A 20,232-nucleotide genomic window follows, 5' to 3' on the forward strand; every position below is an offset into this window, starting at 1 on the left:
TACGTTATAATAATTTATTTCTTGCAAAAAACATTTAAGCCAAACACAACTAATATGAATATATTTTTTCTATTACCTTGACTGTCAGTGTATTCATTATGATTTTTTTTTAAAATAAGACTTCTACTTCTTGTTTTTTCAGGTAAAGCTGGGACATTTGGTGGACTGTCTGCTACATCAGCAATGTTCTAGAGGTACATATACCTAAAGAGGTACTCTTTGGATATGCTCCCCTTTAAGTAAGAGACAAAAGCCTCTGAGCAATAAAGACAGACACAGGTGCAACTAGGGTTTATTACTTTTAATCAATTCAGCTAGCTACAAAATGTCCACCACTTCACACACTGACAGGATACAGAGAGGGAGTCTTTAATATTACATGCGTTGAGGACATCAATCTCACAGTTTAACCTATTGTGTCATTCAGGTTTAGGTATTTAATCACCTTACTGTAACAACTCAACATTTTGGCGATTTGGTGTGCATAGCTCTAAAGTACAGAAGCAACAAAAAACCCTTTTGTTTGTATTTTTTGTTTCATGGTATAGGTATTGTTATTCAATACTATCAGGGAGAATAAACTTACAGATACAGTCTTCTTATAAAAGTAAGGTCTCTCAGAAATATGCGTCTTTGCTTTACATTGCAAACTTTTATTTAATCATTTTTTTTCAGAGCATCCAAAACCTATGTTACAGAACACAACCAGTCCTCATCTTTCATCACATAATCAACATCTTCATCACTAAACTGCATAATCATTAGAAAACAGGTCATTTTTTTCATTTTTTATTTTTTTTTGCAATATAACCCCAGGTCCTCAATTTTTTTCAACCTTCTCACTTTTTTGATCCCTTTTGCATTATTGTACAACAAGATGGTCACAGTCGGTAAATATATCGAGACGGAAAGAGTGGCACTATTGCAAACTTGCAGGAGTATGGAACGATCAACTGTGTCCTAATACTGAGCATGCGTTTTGTCATTTTGCTACTGCCATGTTATCATTTTTTATATATATTTTTCAGACAAGTTTTATTTATAAGACTAAAATCTACCATTTGTCATGCAGAGAACACACAATTCACATCACTTGGAATGCAATGTCTAATACAGCTACAGAGAGTCTACTTGCACATTGTCTAAACAGTAACTCAGTATGATTGCAATGAAGAAAAATGTATTAACGACCGCCTTTTGATTGTAAGTGCTCTTTGCAATCTCGTTCAGCTGTACCATTGCTCAGTAAATCTTAAACAAGGTTTTTTTTCCATCCGTCCTCTCTCTTTCTTGTCGTCACAACATCAAAATAAGGAGCATGACAGTAGCCTAAATGGTATGACACAGTTTTACAAAGACGATACTGAGATACTGAAAAGGAAAAGAATAAAACAAACAGCTTGTTCAGCATTCCTATTATATACTTGTCATCCAGAGCAGTGTAATATATATATGTATACATATATATATGTTTATACATATATATATATATATATACATATATATACGTGTGTGTGCTTGTGTGTGTTTGTGTTGATAAAGAGAATAAAAACACAAGTGAGCTAGAGATCCATCAAGTCAGCACTATATACAACCTTTGGAAAGAATGATATACGGAGTATAAGAAATCATCTTTTTACGAGGACAATCATCTTGAAAAAGCTTGACAGACAACACACAGAACAACATTTACAATGGGAAGGGGAGGTGATATGTGCATGTGTGCAAACCTAGAAGGTCAATACCATGATGAAAGCATGTCAGCGCCTGTCGATGTGTGGCGCAGGATGCCAGGAAGATCATACTCTGGGCGTCAGGGCGTTTAGCCACTGCCCAGCATCTTTGTGGCACGCTGGTTGGCCTCGTCAATCCTGGTCTTGTTGGAATCGGCCTGAGGTAGAAGAGGAAGAAGAAGGACAAGAACATCAGTGTGATTATACTTTTTAACAAAAAAAACCCCAAAACAAAATAAAAAACTTTGCAAACAGTGTAGAAGTGGATGGGCTTCCATTGTTCCTCCCAGATTTGAAGTAAATTAAGTAAATAAGTTCTTTAATAAATTGTGAACCTGAAAAACAAGCAAAAAAGCACATCTGGATCGCTGCACATACGCAGTCCCCCAAAACAGAGCTGTGATAAGCAAGCAGTTGTCCCTGCCTTTCGAAACAATTCACCAAACACTTGGAGGTCGAATTCAGTCTTTGGAAATCAAATGAAAACAAAATTAAATAAAAAAAATAAATGAGAATATACTTAATTTATCCCAAAGGGATAATTTTGTTCAAGTAATTTCTTTTCTTTTTTTTTAACAATCATGATAAGCTTAATTTATGTAGCATTCTTGCAGCTGGCAGAAATGACCTCCTGTATCTCTCTGTGTGACATCGTAGTTGAAGAAACCTCATACCAATCACGCTTCGTTGTTTCAAGACGATGTTATGTAGAAGGTGGTCAGTGTTGTTCTTTTGGAGGTAGAGACAGTGGCTAACGTCCTCTTTTTTTTAACAATAATTTTATTCATATTAAGTCTGATTCGACACAGAAGTCTAGTAGGTTTCGTTGGTACCAATACTATACCAATTGTATAGACAGTATAAGTACTGTCATGGTTGAAGTTTTGCACCACTATAAACTTTGGGTGTTGTGATTGCACATTAAAACCATAGTAATCATATAACCTGTTTCTATAGGATGTTAAAAGCTGCGTTATATGCATGACAAGATTTGAATTACATTAGAAGATTTCAGTAGTGGTTGTTGTGGTAAAACTTGTAGCTAAATGTAAAAAGGTTGTGCTTGTAATACTTACATCATCATTATTATTAGTTAATACAAATAGTTGGAGGCCTTAGCATTACTGTTTTGGCCAGGGTTTCTTATAGTACTCTGTAACAGTAATAATAAAAGCTGCAGTAGTAATAGTAGTAGTGGTTGAAATAGTTAAACAGTTGTGATGACTGTACAAAAAATAGAAATCAGTTTTAGCAGTAGTTGTCATAGAGGTGGTGGTAGAAGTACCAGTATTGCAAGTAATGCTAGCAGTATTGCTGCTTGCTCCTGTTTGTACATGTAACAAAATTCAAGTCTTTTGTTGACAAGTGTAATGCTTTACATTAGCCATTCTCTATTCCTCCAAATGATCTGAAATCCACCTGAAGAGTGATCATGTGCTCATTGCAGCCCCCTGCTTTTAGGGCTAAGAGGAAGCCTCATGATCATGCTTTTCAGACCGCTAATATGGCTCGTTGTATTTCCCTATTAGGGGGAAATGTCAGTCTGTAGTTAAAAGTTGCGATTCTTTTTCTCTTCGGTCTCCCCATGAGGTGGAAATACTCTCAAGTGAGGATAGTTTATGAAAGATGCTGGTTTGTATGATTGTATCACATATACATGTTCTGTTTTGAGACTAATAAAAAGCCATACTGGCCAAACATCTGGGAGGCAGAAGGGGATACATAACCTAAGTATCAAAAAACCTGCATGTGACACTTATTACAATCAATAACATTTTCAAAGGTGACTTGGCCTGGAGCCAGCATGAAGACTAATGCTGGCAATGGCAAAATTGAATCATTGCTTGGCAAGATCATATTTGAAAAATAATTAGTTGAAAGATTAAGTTGAATTTTTTTTATACTGACAAATAATGAATCCTTAATATAAAGTTATGGCTGAAGTATATTCAGGCTTTCACATGCAGAGTGCAAAGCCTGAAAAAGTGCGCATACCTTCTCCATGATCCTGTCGATCTGGCGGTTCTGGGTGTCGATCTCATTGCCCATGTCCAGGGCCATGTGGCGCAGGTTTCCGATAATGCCACCCACCTGTTCCAGGTTCTCGTCCATCTCATTTTCCCGGGCATCGTCTGTTACCCTAAACACAGTGAGGTTAGATTAAAATATTGCAAATTCTGCATGAACCGGACCAGGCCACACATTTTGCTGTTGCAAACGTTCTCGTCTGTATTTCACCTATTATCCTCGGAGGATGAGAGGCTGGCCCCAGACCCTCCTGACACAAGGAGACTGCAAGATTTCACTGCTCTGTTATTCTTTTGAATTTTCACCTGTATAAGTACTTATGATATCATATGTATGTACTTCTATAATTGATGATTAATTTATTTTTAATGCCATATATCAGTACACGTTTCTGAATGTACAATATAATAAAGATTTTATTGGAAAACGAAAGCTTGAATGGGAAACATAGATTGGACTACAGAAACACCACAATATTAAATATATTAGCTGACACCCAGTATTCATTTACAGAGTTCCAAAGACTGTTTCAGTGTTAGGTGAAGATCAAATAAACAGTAGAGACTCATTATGAATTTGTGTTTAAAATGAGGAATAAGATGACACAAACACTTTTTTCTTTTATATCATAATGATTCCAATAGAAACTAGTGATCACCAGCATCAGGAAACAAATCCTTTTGCTCATGAAACATAGTAGCACAAAGCATAACATGATTTTATGAGTGCTATGACAAAAAAAGACTATTAGTACTGAATGTCATACTCTCATCTAAATGACACATATTCTATAGTTTTTTTATTATAGTATTAAGACAAACAGGCAACAGAATCTATTGTTCTCCTCTCTGTTGGATTCCTCTCTGCCTTATGTTTGCATGTCGGGTAACGTTAAGAAGACTTTTTGCTGAGCAAAACATGTAGTTATCTTTTTAAAGTCCAAGGTTCTGTATAACTTCGGGTGTTGTGATTGCGCATTAAAACCATAGTAATCATATAACCTGTTTCTATAGGATGTTAAAAGCTGCCTAATATGCATGCCAAGATGTGAATTACATTAGCGTGATCTAACTTTCCTCCTTATCCTGACTCTAACAAAAGTCTCACCTCATGTGCAACTCACATCTGTTCTTTGGCTCTAATGGACCCCATTCACAATGAATGAAGTCAATATATTTTTCCAGAGTATTAAAAGGCAGTCAACTAAATTTAGTCTCTTTCTGGTCAGTGAGCTGGTTATCTTTTAAAAAAATATATTTTTATATATTTCCATCTTTCGCCTGATATTGTGTCTGCATTTTAACATCCATCCATTCATACATACATTTTCTAGATCTGCTTAATCCGTCGGTCGGGTTGCGGGGGAGCTGGAGCCTATCCCAGAGGTCATCGGGCGAGAGGCAGGGTACACCCTGAACAGGTTGCCAGTCCATCACAGGACCACACATAGACAAACAACCACACACACTCACACTCACTCCTAAGGAAAATTTTCGAGACTCCAATTAACCTGTTTGGACAGTGGGAGTACCCGGAGAGAACATGCAAACTCCCCACAGAAAGGCCCAGCTGTTGAACCTGGAACCCTCTCACTGTGAGGGGACGGTGCTACCCAACACATCACCGTACAGCCCCATTTTAACTTAAATACTCGTAATTGTATATACATGTATACAATACACAAGTAAAAGCCTGTGTGTATTCTAGCCAAAAAAGGGAACGCATTTAGCCTCCCAGTTAACATCTGGAAACTCTCCAACCTTAAGTTTTAACAAAGGACTTCTTGTGCAAAATTCTCAACTCACGAACAAACTCCTTAAAGCTGCTGAAGACCAGTGTCCAGTGATGAATAAAGTGATTGACATTTTTGGATTTGCTTAAATGCATATTCAAACTGATTTAACATCCAAACCCCAGGTACTGAATTATTCTTTTTTTAGAAATTGATTTTAGTGAGACCATTTCTATGAAGTGCCTTGAGATGACATTTGTTGTGATTTTGCGCTATACAAATAAAACTGAATTGAATTGAACTAAATCGAACTGAATTAAATACCACACTGAAATCTGACTGCTATTTTTGGTCAGCTGTCTGTAGACAACAAGAGGATACTGACAAGCAGCTCTAATGTGCATATTTACAATTATTCATTTAGCAGATGCTTTTATCCAAAGCAACTTACAACTGAGGATCACACAGGAAGTAATGTGGGAAATCTGGTTATTGAACATAGACTATAAAAACCTTGTGAGCTTCCAGGGGGTGGGCAATCTCTCCATCCAATGAGCCACACTGTCTTGCTGCTATCTGATTTATGCCATTTACTTGACTTTGTGACTTCTGATATCTATCACAAGATGTGAATACACGCCAGCAACAAAGAACAGACATAGGGAAATATAAGCATCTCAATCGTTTATCAAGAAACTAATACATTTTCCATTAATATAGGACCAACATGGCTTAGCATATTTTGGCCGTATTTCCACCACAAGAACTTTTTCCAGGAACCAGGGTAATTTTGTTGTGCCTTGGCAGTGAATTGTTTCAGTTGAAAGATCAGATTGTGAGTTAGCATTTAAATTTAAATGATGAAATGATAATCTGTTTTTTTACTTGGTTATACCCTAACATACAAAAACACGCAAAAGGTGTAATGTGTAACACAGACAGACTTTGAGTCAATCCAGCTGAAGTGCACTTCCTTACATGCTGTGTGAGCTGAACTGCAGGGTAATGCCACCACTACGGTAGGCAACTGAGGCAGATGTAGAGCAATAATAGAGGACAGTTGGGTTGGAGGAACAGATTCAGCTGACTTATTTGCCTAATCTACCTCGAACCTTAGAGCCCAGTGGAAATGCAACACACCCAGGGGCAGAAATAATCTTTTAGCTCCTGGAAAAAAATGTCCCTCAGAGCATTTTAGTTCTGGGTGCTGTTTGCCAGAATGCATCTTTTGATTAAAGTCTAGATTGCATGTTGGTAAAGTACCCTGATCCCCAACTTTCCCTTCAATCCAAATGAAAAAATGTCTTCAACACCACCAAATTGGTGGCTACGTCTTTCTGATGTGTATACATCTGCCTCTTTCCTTCAACCTGTGGTACGGATCTACTAGAATGACTTTAGGTGTTATGGTACAAAAACCTCAAGCTCCAGTCTTACCTGCGGATGAAGCCTCCACTGATGGCCATCTGTTCACGCTCATCCACCACGCGGGCAGGCTGGCTGGCCACCACCCCATCTTGGTTGTTCCCCCAGGCCTTGCTGGCGCCGCTCTTCATCCTGGATTTCGGGAGCAACGCGGACGGCGAGGAGAGACAGTTACTCGACAGTTTGACAGAGCGATAAATCATTTACCTCAACCAGACTGGCTTCCCGTTAGACAAATCTACAAAGAGAGCCCTGGGTTTGAGGCATTGCAACATTTTGCTATCAATCATCATGTAGCATGATCAGCTGACACAAAGTTGTTAATTGGTTTCATGCATCCAGCACATAAATAACTAGAGTAAGTCAAGCAAAGCATAGCAGGCATGGACTGGTTGGTAGATTGGGTTTAGTAGGTACAAACTCATTCTCTTATAACACAGCAGTAATGTGCATGATGTTAGATATTAAAGTCATATAACATATTGTTTGGAATCAAGCAAACCTTGTGTTCTACAGAAGTGCCATATCTGTTGCTTCGGTATCATCTACACATGTATCTAAATACATCTTTCTTTCTTTCTTTCTTTCTTTCTTTCTTTCTTTCTTTCTTTCTTTCTTTCTTTCTTTCTTTCTTTCTTTCTTTCTTTCTTTCTTTCTTTCTTTCTTTCTTTCTTTGGATAGTGTTACATCGATATACTCCATCCCACTCCCACAGTTAAACAGAGAAGAAACAAGCCTTTGACAGACACACAACACAGAGTACAGGACTGGCACATTGTTAGAAGGGACAACAATCAGTGCTGAGAACAAACTGCAAAATACGACAAAAGGAAACAAAACAAGAAACTGGAGGAAGTCAGTAGAGAATAACACCATGTTTAGCAGTTTCCAGACCTTCTGTAACACGCCCCAACCCTTAACCTCACACTTGGCTTTATTATTTCAAATGGCACCATATTCCTTCCAGGTTCACAGCTGAGGTAAATCTGGAGTGCTAGGCAGTGAGGGAGAGGAGTGAGTGGTGTGATAAGGCGTTTGATGGTAACACATCCCCCTTAAATAAAGATCATATCTGCTTCCATCTGAAACAGAATATGTACTGACAAATACAGCTGTGCTAACATGCTTTGCAATCGCAGCTCAGCTGCACAGCTTTGTAAATGTCACCCCACTCTGCTTGTCAAATCTCACATCATCAGATTCAGCATCAGCTTTGGCATAACACTGTTGGGAATAGAGTGGATGGGGGTGAGTTACATGGAATTTATTTTTATCTCTTTAGTTGTTGTTTCATCATATAAGGCACTTTTTATGAGAAGGTAGCTAACAGATTCTAAAAGACTTCTTCTTCATCTATTCAGCAACATCGGTCATTTCTTTACCTTTGTTATAGTTTCAGTTTCTGAGTTTAGTCTAAGCTCAGAGTGCTGTAACGATGGGTTCTAGCTGTATCAGTGATGGCTCAGCCTCCTACACTACTTTTATTAATAGAAATGGACTGAGGCAAGGCTTCGCTTAGCTCCCTGTCCCTGCTGACACACAACATTGTGGTAAACACACACATTTACCATGTCTGAGTTCCTTTTCTTTGTGTCTGTTTACTTTTTTTTTGCCTCTCTGCTCTTCTTTCTTCTTTTTTATTACACATCTTCTTTTTCCACCTCCTTTTCTCTCTCATCACTTTTCTTCACAATTTACTTTCCTGCTGTCTCAGAACAGATATAATGCATATCTCTAATCAGGTTTGCTGTGACTGACCTTAGGTGATTTCATTAGATTTTGTGAGTTGCGAACCCTGTGGTGAAACTAAACTCATTCTATCTAATTTATTGCATGAGTGACTTGCAAGTTTAGTCATCCCCCAGTCAGTGGCATACAGGCTGCCAGATTAAGAAGGCATTAAGCACCAAAAATATCTGGAGTCAGCTTATTCTGATAGACAGCAAGCACGCTGAAAGGATTAAGACATTCAGTAAACAGCAGAGCAGCAAATTTCGACAAAAATATGCTGTTTATTTAATTCTAACGTCCTTCTATGTGTTCAATCAGTTGGAGTCAATGTCCCAGCAGGCTATCAGGCCACTATCTGATATGGCTGACCTACATGTGAGTGAGTTCCCTGCGGGAGAAGAAGCTTGGCAAACAGTAATGTTGAGCAACCAGTGCAGAATAAAGGCTAATTTAGCACAGTGCTCTGCAGGAGAGTTGGCACTGCAGAGAAACTGCAGCAGTACCAAGGGGGAAAAACAAGGTGACAATGGCTTGGATCACCACACGATGCCATGTAAAGACAATGGTGCCAAGTCGTGTATGCATAGTGGCATGATATACTGATTTCATATAACAAAGATGACAATTTCCCTGAAAATACCTGACTCCTGTCTCCATCACAGATCAAGTCATATTGTCATTTTGGTCTCTTTTTTGCTGTTTTGCATTGCTTTAAGCATTTGACAATTTTGTCTTAAAATATTCCTCTTTTCTCTTCTATCTTTCCTTTTTTCATTTAACATCTTTTTCTCACTGTGCTTTTAGATTGGTCTATAAAATGAAAGCTGCAACCTTCTTGATATTTATGATTTTGGCATGGTTTACCACAATTTGCTGTTCACAAATGCAAGATGGACATTTAGATTGTTTTAGCCTTTGGTAAATAATGACATTTTTAGACTATCTGCTATTCATTACCTATTGACAAAACCAGAAGCATGGCTCAAAGTAACTGACACATAAAAATGTTATCATCATCATTATCAACATCATCTTCATTGTTAACATCAGCATCATTTTAACATCATTATGTGTTGCATTGCTGTTATGAGTTGTATCGTCATGCATGTATGAGCATTCCAAGGGTCATGCTCGCAAGTCATTCCATGTTATTGGCACTCAGTGGTTAAAAAATGCTGGTAGGGAAGGGGGTATTCAGGGGGTTAAACAAAAAGGTCTTGTTGCCTGCAAAAAGGTGAGGATCTACTGGATGTTAGAGCGGTGTGGTGGTGGTAGAAGACATGCAGATGAGGAGAAGTGTCAAACAGTCCTGGACCAGGCTGGCCAAAGTCATTTTGAGACCAAGATCGCAAAATTTCCAGCTAAAGTCAACACATTGAGCTGTGTTGACCCAAGAGCTTAAGGTTAAATCTACTGTAAATGGGTTTAAAGTTAAGAAATGCCAACAGCTGCAGTGATATCATTGTAGAAATCCCGTCGTTCCACAGCCCCATATCAATAATGGTGAAAAGAACAAAAGAAATCGCTTTCACAAAGAATCAATACAAATGCAACAAGTGGGACTTCTACAATGGGCATACCTGCATTTAAAAGATTCCCATTATAAAGCTGTTTGGAGAAGTGGACGCTCAGAGAATAGGGCACTTGGAGAAGGGCACTTAGTAGACAGGCATTAACAGAGGCACTTATTGATGAACCATGGCCTTGGTTGAGTGGAGGAGAGCTTAAAAATAGCAAGTGGAGGATGTTTTTTTCTCTCCTTTTTTTCTATTTTTTAAAGCTTTGCTCAATAGGATTTAGATTTAACCACTTTATTTGTATATGTCTGATGGTTAATTACACAGGTGGTACTCTGAATTAATTGTGGAGCTTCTCAAGGCCAATCACGTAGGGATTGTTGAGACTGATGGGCATTGGGATACATAACAGTTGTGGAGCTACAAATTATGGATTCTTTATGTCTGGAAGCCAATCTAGTGGTGAAGCCACAACAAGACCCCAAGGCTACTGCATGTGACCGCAGTCATCTCCAGAAAATGTATGGATATCAACTCAATCTAATTTTGCTTTAAAGTCGAACTGAAATGAAAAATCCCTATTCTGAGAAAGAAAGAAAAAAATTTGGAATATACTATATACCTTTGGCACGTTATTTAATGGCGCTCATACATTCTGAAAAGAAAAAAAAATAGTGTGTGGGATTTTTACATATAATGAACATTGATAAATTAAAGCCCTCACCCTCATCAAATGTGTTCACACAATGATAATTGCAAGTAACAGTTGAATCTGTGTCCTGCTGTGCATTCTGGAGTAAATCTGGTGTTTGTGATGGCAATGCTGTGCTGATACACCGCTAGCAATAGATGTTACATCAGCCAGCAATGAATGCTTTGTCAGAGGTGATAGACTAAGTAAGCTTAATGATGGAGTAGGCAGCACCAATTCGGGACATAGCTGAGTGAATGGTAGAAGTGGTTGAGAAAAGTTTCTGGACTACTTGAAAATATATTAAAAAAAAGCCTCATTGTTGTTTGAAAAGACTGCTGTCAAAAGAAAAAAAGACTAGCTAATTACCTCCTCTCACAACACTTTCACTTCACATTTTTCCACTTATGCTTAATGCGTGATTAATTTGTTATCATTACACAAACAAATGGAGGGGGAAAAAAGCAAATCGTGGGAATTAAAGTATATATTGGAAAGCACTAGATGGAACTAGTTAGCCTAACTTCCTGACTATCAGTTTACAAGTTTATACAAACTTAAAAGCCCAATCGGTCCATGTACATGTCTGTAAAAGGACAGAAAATGTAGGGGTCTGACTTTACCAATGCAATGTGAGCTATGTGAAGAAAATGGGAATAATACCAAAGAGTCATCCCTTCATTCAACAGCCAGCAAGTTTACACAAAAAAAATCAAATGCTCATGTTAGTCCAACTGAGACTGCACTAAATATCTTTTACAAAGTCGGACTAACAGACCTGTCCTGGATGTATACGTTAAATAGGGTTCAGGTTGGCCTAGGCGTTCAGCACTTGATCCATAGTTCTTGCTCCAGGCTTTGACCCAGAACAGAAAAAATACAAAGAAGGAGAAGCAAGTACAGTAACAGAGAGTAAACCACAAGGGATCTCCTTTACGAAAATAAGGGAATACATAGCTGTAAAAATGTCCAACTTACTGCTCAACATGGTATCTATTTGTAGCCAGGTAAATTGTTTCTTAATTACTTTAGTCGGTGAAACTGGGTACTTTAATCTATAGCTAATTTATAAAAGTACGTACTTCGTTTGAGGAGACATACTGAGTGTGTCTATTAGTAGTTTTACCGCTCAACTGAGTCAAATGTCACCCCCCAATAAATCCAATAAAGTTACTGTTCTTCTTGAAATAATTCAAATTTCAGTTCGACTTTAAGTGCACTATTTCTTTGAGTTTTAAATGTTATGAGATATAAAAGTGTTTTAAATAAAGTTATCTCCCCGTGTCCACCTTGCATGCATATAAGTGGTCCAAAGTCAGTGTTTATTTGGAGCTGGAGCGGAGTGGACTATTGGCTGATGGCCATCATGATGTCACTTCTTCCTCGGTTATTTTTGCTTTCTTAGTTATTTAGTCTAATTTTTGAACGGCAGGCAGGCAGGCAGGCAAGCAGCACCTACTTGTTACATGGACAGGAGCAAAGACCACAGAATTTCCCTAGATCGTTCAAATTCTTTTCTGCATCCTTCATGTCCTTATTGATTTGGTCCATTCCCTCCTCGATGCGCTCCAGTTGCTCTGATTAAACACAAGTCATTTATCCCCCACAGAACGAAGCACAAGAAGAGAGAGAGGAAGAGGAGGAGAGAAAGAGAGAGATAAAGAGAGGACAAAGGAGAGAAGACAACAACTTCAGACATTCACTATGACGAAAGAAAGTAAACAAAAAAAAAAGGAAAAACTGGACGCCACCACATATGTAAAGAACCTTTGGGGCACATTGTCAGTACCTACTTGTTACATGGACATATGAAAAGCCCACAGCATTTCCCTAAATCTTTTAAATTTTTCTCGGCTTCCTTCATGTCTTGGTTGATATGGTTCATGCCATCTTCAACACGATCGAGTTGCTCTGGTCAGGACAAAGGGATGACAGTAGTGGAATGAATTTCATTGACTGATTGACAGAAATATGAGTTATGATGAGCAGCAACTGAGATGTGTGTGCATTTGTGCATGTGTGTGTATTTGTACATGTATATGTGTATGAGAGTCTAGGTGATAGACAAACCCTGGACAAAGTTTCTATGGTGTGGTCCAATATTAGATATAATTTACAGGCCACTTAAGGGAATTTTGAATCATAAAATGATTGGGAGACACTGTCTATTTGATAGATTCATTTGAAAACTGAAATTTTACAACACTGATGTTGAAGAACAGGAAGACAAAGAAACAGATCATACGACTGTCAAATATTATGCTTCTCATGGCAGCCTTTTAGCTTAGCTTAGAATCAAAACTGGAAACACCTGAAATCTTACTCTGTCCAACTAGAGCAGCATCTGCCTACCAGCACCAATTTAACTTGTCTTAAAAGGATATTTAGGTTTTTCAAGTGAGATTGTGTGATATACTTATGAGCAGTCAATTTTTACCCACAGTCAGAGTGCTCTCAGTTTGAAGAGGGAGGAATTCTGGCAAGGAAGTTAAGCTAACAAGATCTCATAAAATAACAGATTTTGCCATCTAAAACAGCTCAAACATCAATAATCTTTATGGTGGTTTGAGCAAATGCTATATACAGTGAATTTTATACATTTATATACCTTGGGTTCTTTGAAAGGCGCTATATAGATTACCATTATTATTATTATTATTGTTATTCACATTCACTCAAACCACTATCAAATGTTGGTGAAAGATGCTGAAAATTTGCTCTTTAGTGGTCCCAACTTGAGTAGCTTTTAGCTTGGATCCCTTCAAGTTCCTCATTAAGTCTCCAAACTGATTGGTATCTGGTGCAGGTTAAACACTAAGTTAAACACAGTTAAATACATAGCTGAGTCAAGTAATAGTTTGAGTTCAACCTTTCTATTTAATTGGAGTACTCTCCTTTGTTCCAGTCTGCCCATGACGAGAATAAATTTATTGACCAAAGTATGTCCGATGCTGTGGACTATGTGAACTGTTCAAGGCATTCTGGAACTTCTAACTTTCTCTGTGGGAGATGATCGAACATGCAAGTTTAGGCAAAGCAATAAGTTACTGGAATGATGATATTGTCAGATGACGCTGCAATTTTAAATTCAGGATTTTATTAGAGCAGAGCAACAGTCAGGAAATGCTGAAGTGGCCATGATTTGACAGTTTTATTTGGCTGATTTTCATTCACAATTTCTGACACGTTTAGGGGTCTGACAAAATAAACGAAATAAGCCTGGTTTTGGTTGGACTAACACAATAATCAATTTTTTTATCAGTGTCATGTAAGCCGACTTACAGACTGATCATACGTACTTCCCACAGCTTCAAAAAATTCAATGTATCCATTTTAGGTTTTGACTGGAATTTTGGAGGGAACAACCCTGTATTTTCTCTAAAACGAAAATTTGTCATTTTGAGTCTTCTGTTTTTGGTTAGCTTTGACTGAACTGGCTGGCAAAGTTTCTTGGCTATGGAAAGAGAGAGTCTCTTTCCTCTGCTTCATATCTTAGTTAATCTAAGCTTACTACCTGTACAAACATATGGGTGGTATCAATTTTCCCATTCAATTCTCTCCCTCAAAAAAAACAAAAACAAATATATGTATCTCTAAATATGCTAAACAATTTCCATGTTTGATTTTTTTAATACAGGCTAATTGTCAAAGTCAGACAAGAAGAGATTTTTTCCTTGTGCTAAATTGCTTTACAGCCATGTTTATTATCTTTAAATTTCACAAGAACAAAGCAAAGAAATCTCATTTAAAGCCATTTAAGGTAAGATCTTTTCCCACTTATGAATCATTTTGGATGGAAAACCAAAGAAAAGCTGCTCTTCTTTGTCATACAGAATTGCATCCAATTCAGTTAATTCTTGTCAGTTAATATCAATATATTTAATGAGAAAACAAAACTATGTGATGTAACGTGTCCTCTGTTCTGACCATGCCCTAACAGTCACAAAACATGTGTAAATAAATATATAGATATCAGCAGCTACATAGCCTTGAAGGATTGTGGGTCAAGACATGAGCATGATGGACATACCATTTCTTTTTATTTTAAGGGAATTTTTTGCCATCATGGAATCAGTAAAACTCATGTCTTTCCTTAAATCTGCCTGCAGTTTTCCGCCTGGCTTTGAAAATGTTCAGTATAATGTTCAGGATTTTAGATATGACTGCATTCTTGTTTGTGAGTGTTAGGTCCTTTGTCATGCTGATGTGGTGGATGGTGTGTTGGTGACTATTCCACAGCACAAAGCATTTCTATCTTGACTGTGATTAGGGAAAATACAGTACAGGCAGAGTGTGAAAGGATATGGCACGGTTATATATGGAGCTGATTCAGAAATTAGTTAATTGACCTTCACAGATTTGTTAAATCCCCGGTTGACATGCATTTTTGTTAACATGTTCAATAATAAAGGATCAGTTGAATTAGGAATACTACAGTGAAGTGCAGTCGAGGAATTGAGCAAGATGTACTTGTACATGTAAAGAAAATTCAAAGTTTAGATTTGATTTCACCAGAAGCAAACTGCTATGAGCCATGACTGTCTCCACCATTAACTACTTCTGCTTGCATCAAAGTCAGTAATGTGAGTTTGGAGTTCAGCTCAGGGTTCCAGTCGCATGTGTGTTCAATGAGCCATTGCAATTTTTTTTTTTTTTTTGAGTATTATTATTAACTAGCTCTGGGGACACAAAGGATGAATGCGTAAAAGGATGGTCACAGGAGGGACAGAGCTTGTGTACCCATGAGTGAACAGCTGTGTTGGTGCAGTTAATGTTCTCCTCATGAAGAATTTGTGAACTGGCATGCATGCCTTACAGTCAATGAAGGAGCTGAGCGCCCTTGTTCTCCCAGGAGTCCTGTGGAGCACAGAGTCCTTTTCATAATTCTTTTTACCACCATATTAACTGTTTAATGGTGTACACCATCAGTAATATTATTCAATGTTAATATGCAACCAGGGATTTTACAAATCAGTATATGGGTTGAGAGACGAGTGGCTGAATATTTTGTCATTACCAGCTAAATCGATCGTTTCTTTTATACCACCTTTCATTTCCACTTCTACAGTTCTCAGACATGTCTGAACACTTGGTTCTCTATGAGCAATTAGACAAAAATGCTAAGAGAAGGCTGAAGACAATTTGGCGTAATTCTTTGTATAACAATTTCATAGGTGATCATTGACCAGAGCCTTAAAGCCAAAGGTATTTTTGCTCCAGTGCATTTTTTGTTCAGTAATCTTGGCAAAGCTTTCAACACAGTTAATCAGAGAACAGCTTCGACGTTACAATGCCACCAACTATTACAGGAACACACATCTAAACTCAGCTGTGATCAGTGTTGAGCTGTGGGTTTTTTTTCTTTTTTTTTTACTGCAGTGGCTGGCTTTAGATACTCTTCATGGGATCTGTCAATGTTTTGGCACTTTTGAGATTTCTTTCGCTGCCTTTCTGAGATAGGGAAAAAAAAAAAAGAAAATGATAGAAATTATAAATCCTGGTGGCAAATTAAAGCATTTAGGCAAATTCAACAGAAAAATGTTAGCCAAAGGAAACAAATGTTAAAGGAAGCTGAAAGAAAGAAAAAGTAATCTTACACCCTTCACCAATATAAAAACATGCATTAAATTAAAACCCAAATCTGAAATTGATGTTTAAAAAAAAATCTGAGAGAAAAAACAATAATTAGTTTGGAAATGCATTTAAATGAAAACAAGCATTTGCATATGAAACAATTAAAGATTTCACAAGTGTTTTGATATCATACATTTAACACCAATATTGCGAACTACAAATAATATTTTCACTTGTGGTTCTGCTACTAATACTACTATTAATAATAATACTTTTTATGCCAATTTTGTTCAATGTAAATAGTTCAGGTATTACACCAATATGCTGTGACTAAATTTGCCATCACTCTTCTTGTGGACTTACCTCCTTGCTCGTCCAACATAACCAGAGTCCTGATGCCGGCATCTTTGCTCTATACCCCGGAGACAACCAGGAGAAAAAGATGTGGGTAGGGGGTGGAGAAATAGAAGTCAATAATGTGGCACCTGAGAAATATGAGCTTTCCTTATCAATTTTTCTTTTCACCGTTCTGATGCCTTAAACTTGGCATATCATTTTCTCCAAGGTCTTTCCCATATTTCTCAGCAAAAAGGATCAGCTCAAACATGCTCAGGAGCATCATTTTAAGAATAGTTTTCTTGTTGAAATGTAAACCTTCACCACAGTCCCACAGTTTTGTTCTGTGCTGCACTATATTTCTCTCCATCCATCTCCCCCGCATCCTAATTAGTGTCTCAGTCCGTCACAAAATAAAATAAATTAAAAAACATTCCCACAGGATGATGCTGGGGATGGTAATGGTGTGGTGATAATCAGTGCCTAGTTTTCCGCAGACATGATTGACTGTTGTGACAAAATAGGATTTTTTTGTTTGAGAGTTGTTTAAGTGCCGTAACAGCCTGCCATGCACCTGTAAGTGAAAAATTTAGTTTGTTTCGCCGTGCTGCCATAAACACCTGAAATTCTTAGTGATGTTTCCACAAAAAGAACTCTGAGTCATTCTATTTACTCTCATCTCTGATAGCGTGCGTCAATAGATTCATGCACTATGTTGGTGGTTCCCAGCGTTTTCATTTTAGAGTAATGAATACTACTGCCTACCAAGCACTTTGAATGCTGTTGAAATGTTGCCACCCAACGTGACCAAAATCAAATTTTTCTCTCATAATCGATCAAAGTCTGATATTTTACAATTTGAATATTACAGGTTACATGAAATCTGATATTTTTTCACTTCCCAAAAATTGGAATCTACTCCTTTTAAATTCATCCTGAATTGGACACAGGTAGGATTTTTAAAAATATTGAGCTTTAAGTGCTCAGTGCAACACTTCCCTCTGTCTTGTGCAGGTAGAACTAGACAGCAAATACAAAAAATTGATGAAGCCCACGATAGAGCACATCACAAACCTTAGAGTTGCTTGGAATCTCTGGATGCTGGCAAAGATTTGCTGGCTACTCTGGAGAATGGAGCAGCTTTGATTCTGATGGTGAGATGCATAAGTTATCATGCTGCTCCTCAATGGTTTTTCTCGAGATAACCCCAGATGACTTTACCCTCACTGTACTATTCAACAACATCTCAGTCCTACCATGCCAGGATCTAACTCTACATTCACACAGTTCTCTGAAGTAGCAGCCACGTCTCAGCAAAAAAAAACATGATCTTTGTCCTTGTTCTTAACATCTTCTGCTCACAAATTCACCACAAACGCCTCAATATTTACTTCAGTGGGGCAGAAAACAGAACTTCGCCGTTGTCATTGTGAGTCATCTAAGATTTGTGATCTGTCCACAGACAAGTCACATAAAAAATAATGTGACTAGCCAAACAAAATAAATCAGGTAATAAAAAAAGGCAAAACATCAGAGTTGAGCATGAAAGCATGATCCTGTTTCACAATCTAACAGACAATTCTTTAGTATTCATGGTTTGTTTTCATTCTGGGATACATCATGGATTGCGAGTGCTTATACAGACAGGTCTGTGTCTTCTTGATAATGTCCAGAGCTGTCAGACACAAGCAAACTCATGTCAGTTGTATAGGCATTTCAATGATCACTGACAGAGGTAGGGTGCACCAGAGCTAAATCTCAAGTGCCACAACAAAGGATACATTTTTATGTAAATCAGATGTTTCAGTTATTTTTGTAATTACATCTACAAAGCAAACCAAATTAGTTTTCTTTGCTAATTCTTGTCACGAAAATGAATGAATTCCCCCCAAAATGTTAGATACAGAATAAAAAATGTGTTCCATGCATTTTAATCTATTTGTATCTCTGAGCGACGCACATAGCAAACCCTGCTTTCTCTAAAGCTTATTGAACATTTTTTTTGCCATACCCTGTAGTCCTGCAGGAACAAATTAGTATATTTGAGCAAGTATCAGTTTATGACATAATGAAACTTTCTTATACCTAACTGTTCTTCCTCTCTACCTCTTAGAAATACAGCTCAACTGCACCTGGCTCCACCGAAAAGGCAAAAAAAGATTAGTGTGGTGTAAACAGCCACACCACGTGAAGCCTGCAAGGCTGCACGAATATAATGCACCAGACACTTTCATGCACCCTGCTTTCTCAGCAGTTTGGGAGGAAAATCACATTGATGTTTGAGAGGCAAGAGAGAGAAATAAGTATACTGGTGTATGGATATATTTGTAACTCTGTAAGCCTCCAAAAGAAATCCAAAAATAGTTGAGATACATCCCTGGGGAAACCCACTGATAATCAGTTATGATCCCACAAAGGACTAGGGATGGTTCAACGCAACTTCTTTTGAAGCTGGTGGTACAGATGGGCTGTAAAGCTTTCCTCTATTTCAATTGATATTGAGTTGAGTTTTTTTCTTTGAAAAAAGATGACTTGTTAAGGGTTTAGGTTTATTTTTGTCTGCACTTTATCTCTTTTCAAAGGTGAATATTTTTTTCTTTCTTTTTTATAAATTTTCTGTCCATCTGTTTGTCAGTAACATTACACAAAAGACACTTGGCATGATTTTATGTCCTATGAGTTTCGTAACAGAACTGTATCACATTTCTAAATACTACTAAATAGAACATTAAGCTTGCAGAGGAATTGTTCTGTGGGTATTTACTGGGTTTGTAAAAGGAGCAAGATATCTGGTTAGCTTAGCAGCTGACATGAGCTAACCGTAGAATGACTTAGATAAAGTGGATACTTTTATAGCTAAAACCTACCTTTAACTGTAGATAAAGCGTGTGTGTGTGTGTGTGTGTTAGCTTGGAGGATTGAAGTTTTATTAATAAGAAACTAATTTCTATTAATAAATAATTATTACAATGCATATTTGATATTGTTGCTGGAGCTACTGTTTTGGTGACACATCATCTTCCTAAGTTTGATCTGAAATCCTGTATAATATCATAAATGCCACTGACAGTATTTCTACCATGAAGGGAATTCCAGCTCCACATTAGCATAAAACTGATGTATCTTGCTCATTTCCTCCATTTTCTCACTTCATGATTTCTACAGCAGAGGCTGATGGCGTTTGTAGACTTTTTGTGAGAATTTTTTAATATGATTTGTATTTACTCTGTATCAGCCTCCCTTCTCTCGCATTCTCCCTATACTGCATAGCTCTGACCATCCCTCACCCTGAAGGAGCTGTAAACTTTCCCCACTCACTCCTCCCCCTTCTCCTTCGCACTGCCTGGAATATAGTTGTAGGGTGGAGTTGTACTGTGAAACATGTCTCGACTGATGATCAATATGACCTTGAGAGCTGCACTGGGTATTTGTCAGCCACCCTCATCCCCAGCTGCTCAGGGCTAC

At 37.7% G+C, this 20,232-nt stretch overlaps 1 protein-coding gene across 1 annotated transcript in view; it reads right to left on the minus strand.

Annotated features, from left to right (window-relative positions):
• Positions 1–286: 286 nt before the first annotated feature.
• The window catches only part of snap25a (synaptosome associated protein 25a), a 39,693-nt gene continuing 19,747 nt past the window's right edge, over positions 287–20,232 (minus strand). The window contains exons 4-8 of the mRNA XM_072362494.1: positions 16,795–16,843; positions 12,317–12,434; positions 6,931–7,050; positions 3,729–3,873; positions 287–1,891 (exon numbers count right to left, since the gene is read on the minus strand). Of these exons, the coding sequence (XP_072218595.1) occupies positions 1,823–1,891; positions 3,729–3,873; positions 6,931–7,050; positions 12,317–12,434; positions 16,795–16,843 (501 nt within the window). The 3' untranslated portion in view covers positions 287–1,822. The remainder of the gene's footprint in view (positions 1,892–3,728; positions 3,874–6,930; positions 7,051–12,316; positions 12,435–16,794; positions 16,844–20,232) is intronic.

The sequence above is a fragment of the Leuresthes tenuis genome, unplaced genomic scaffold (assembly GCF_036924035.1).
Source record: "Leuresthes tenuis unplaced genomic scaffold, fLeuTen1.0.hap1 SCAF_13, whole genome shotgun sequence".
Classification (NCBI taxonomy): Eukaryota; Metazoa; Chordata; class Actinopteri; order Atheriniformes; family Atherinopsidae; genus Leuresthes; species Leuresthes tenuis.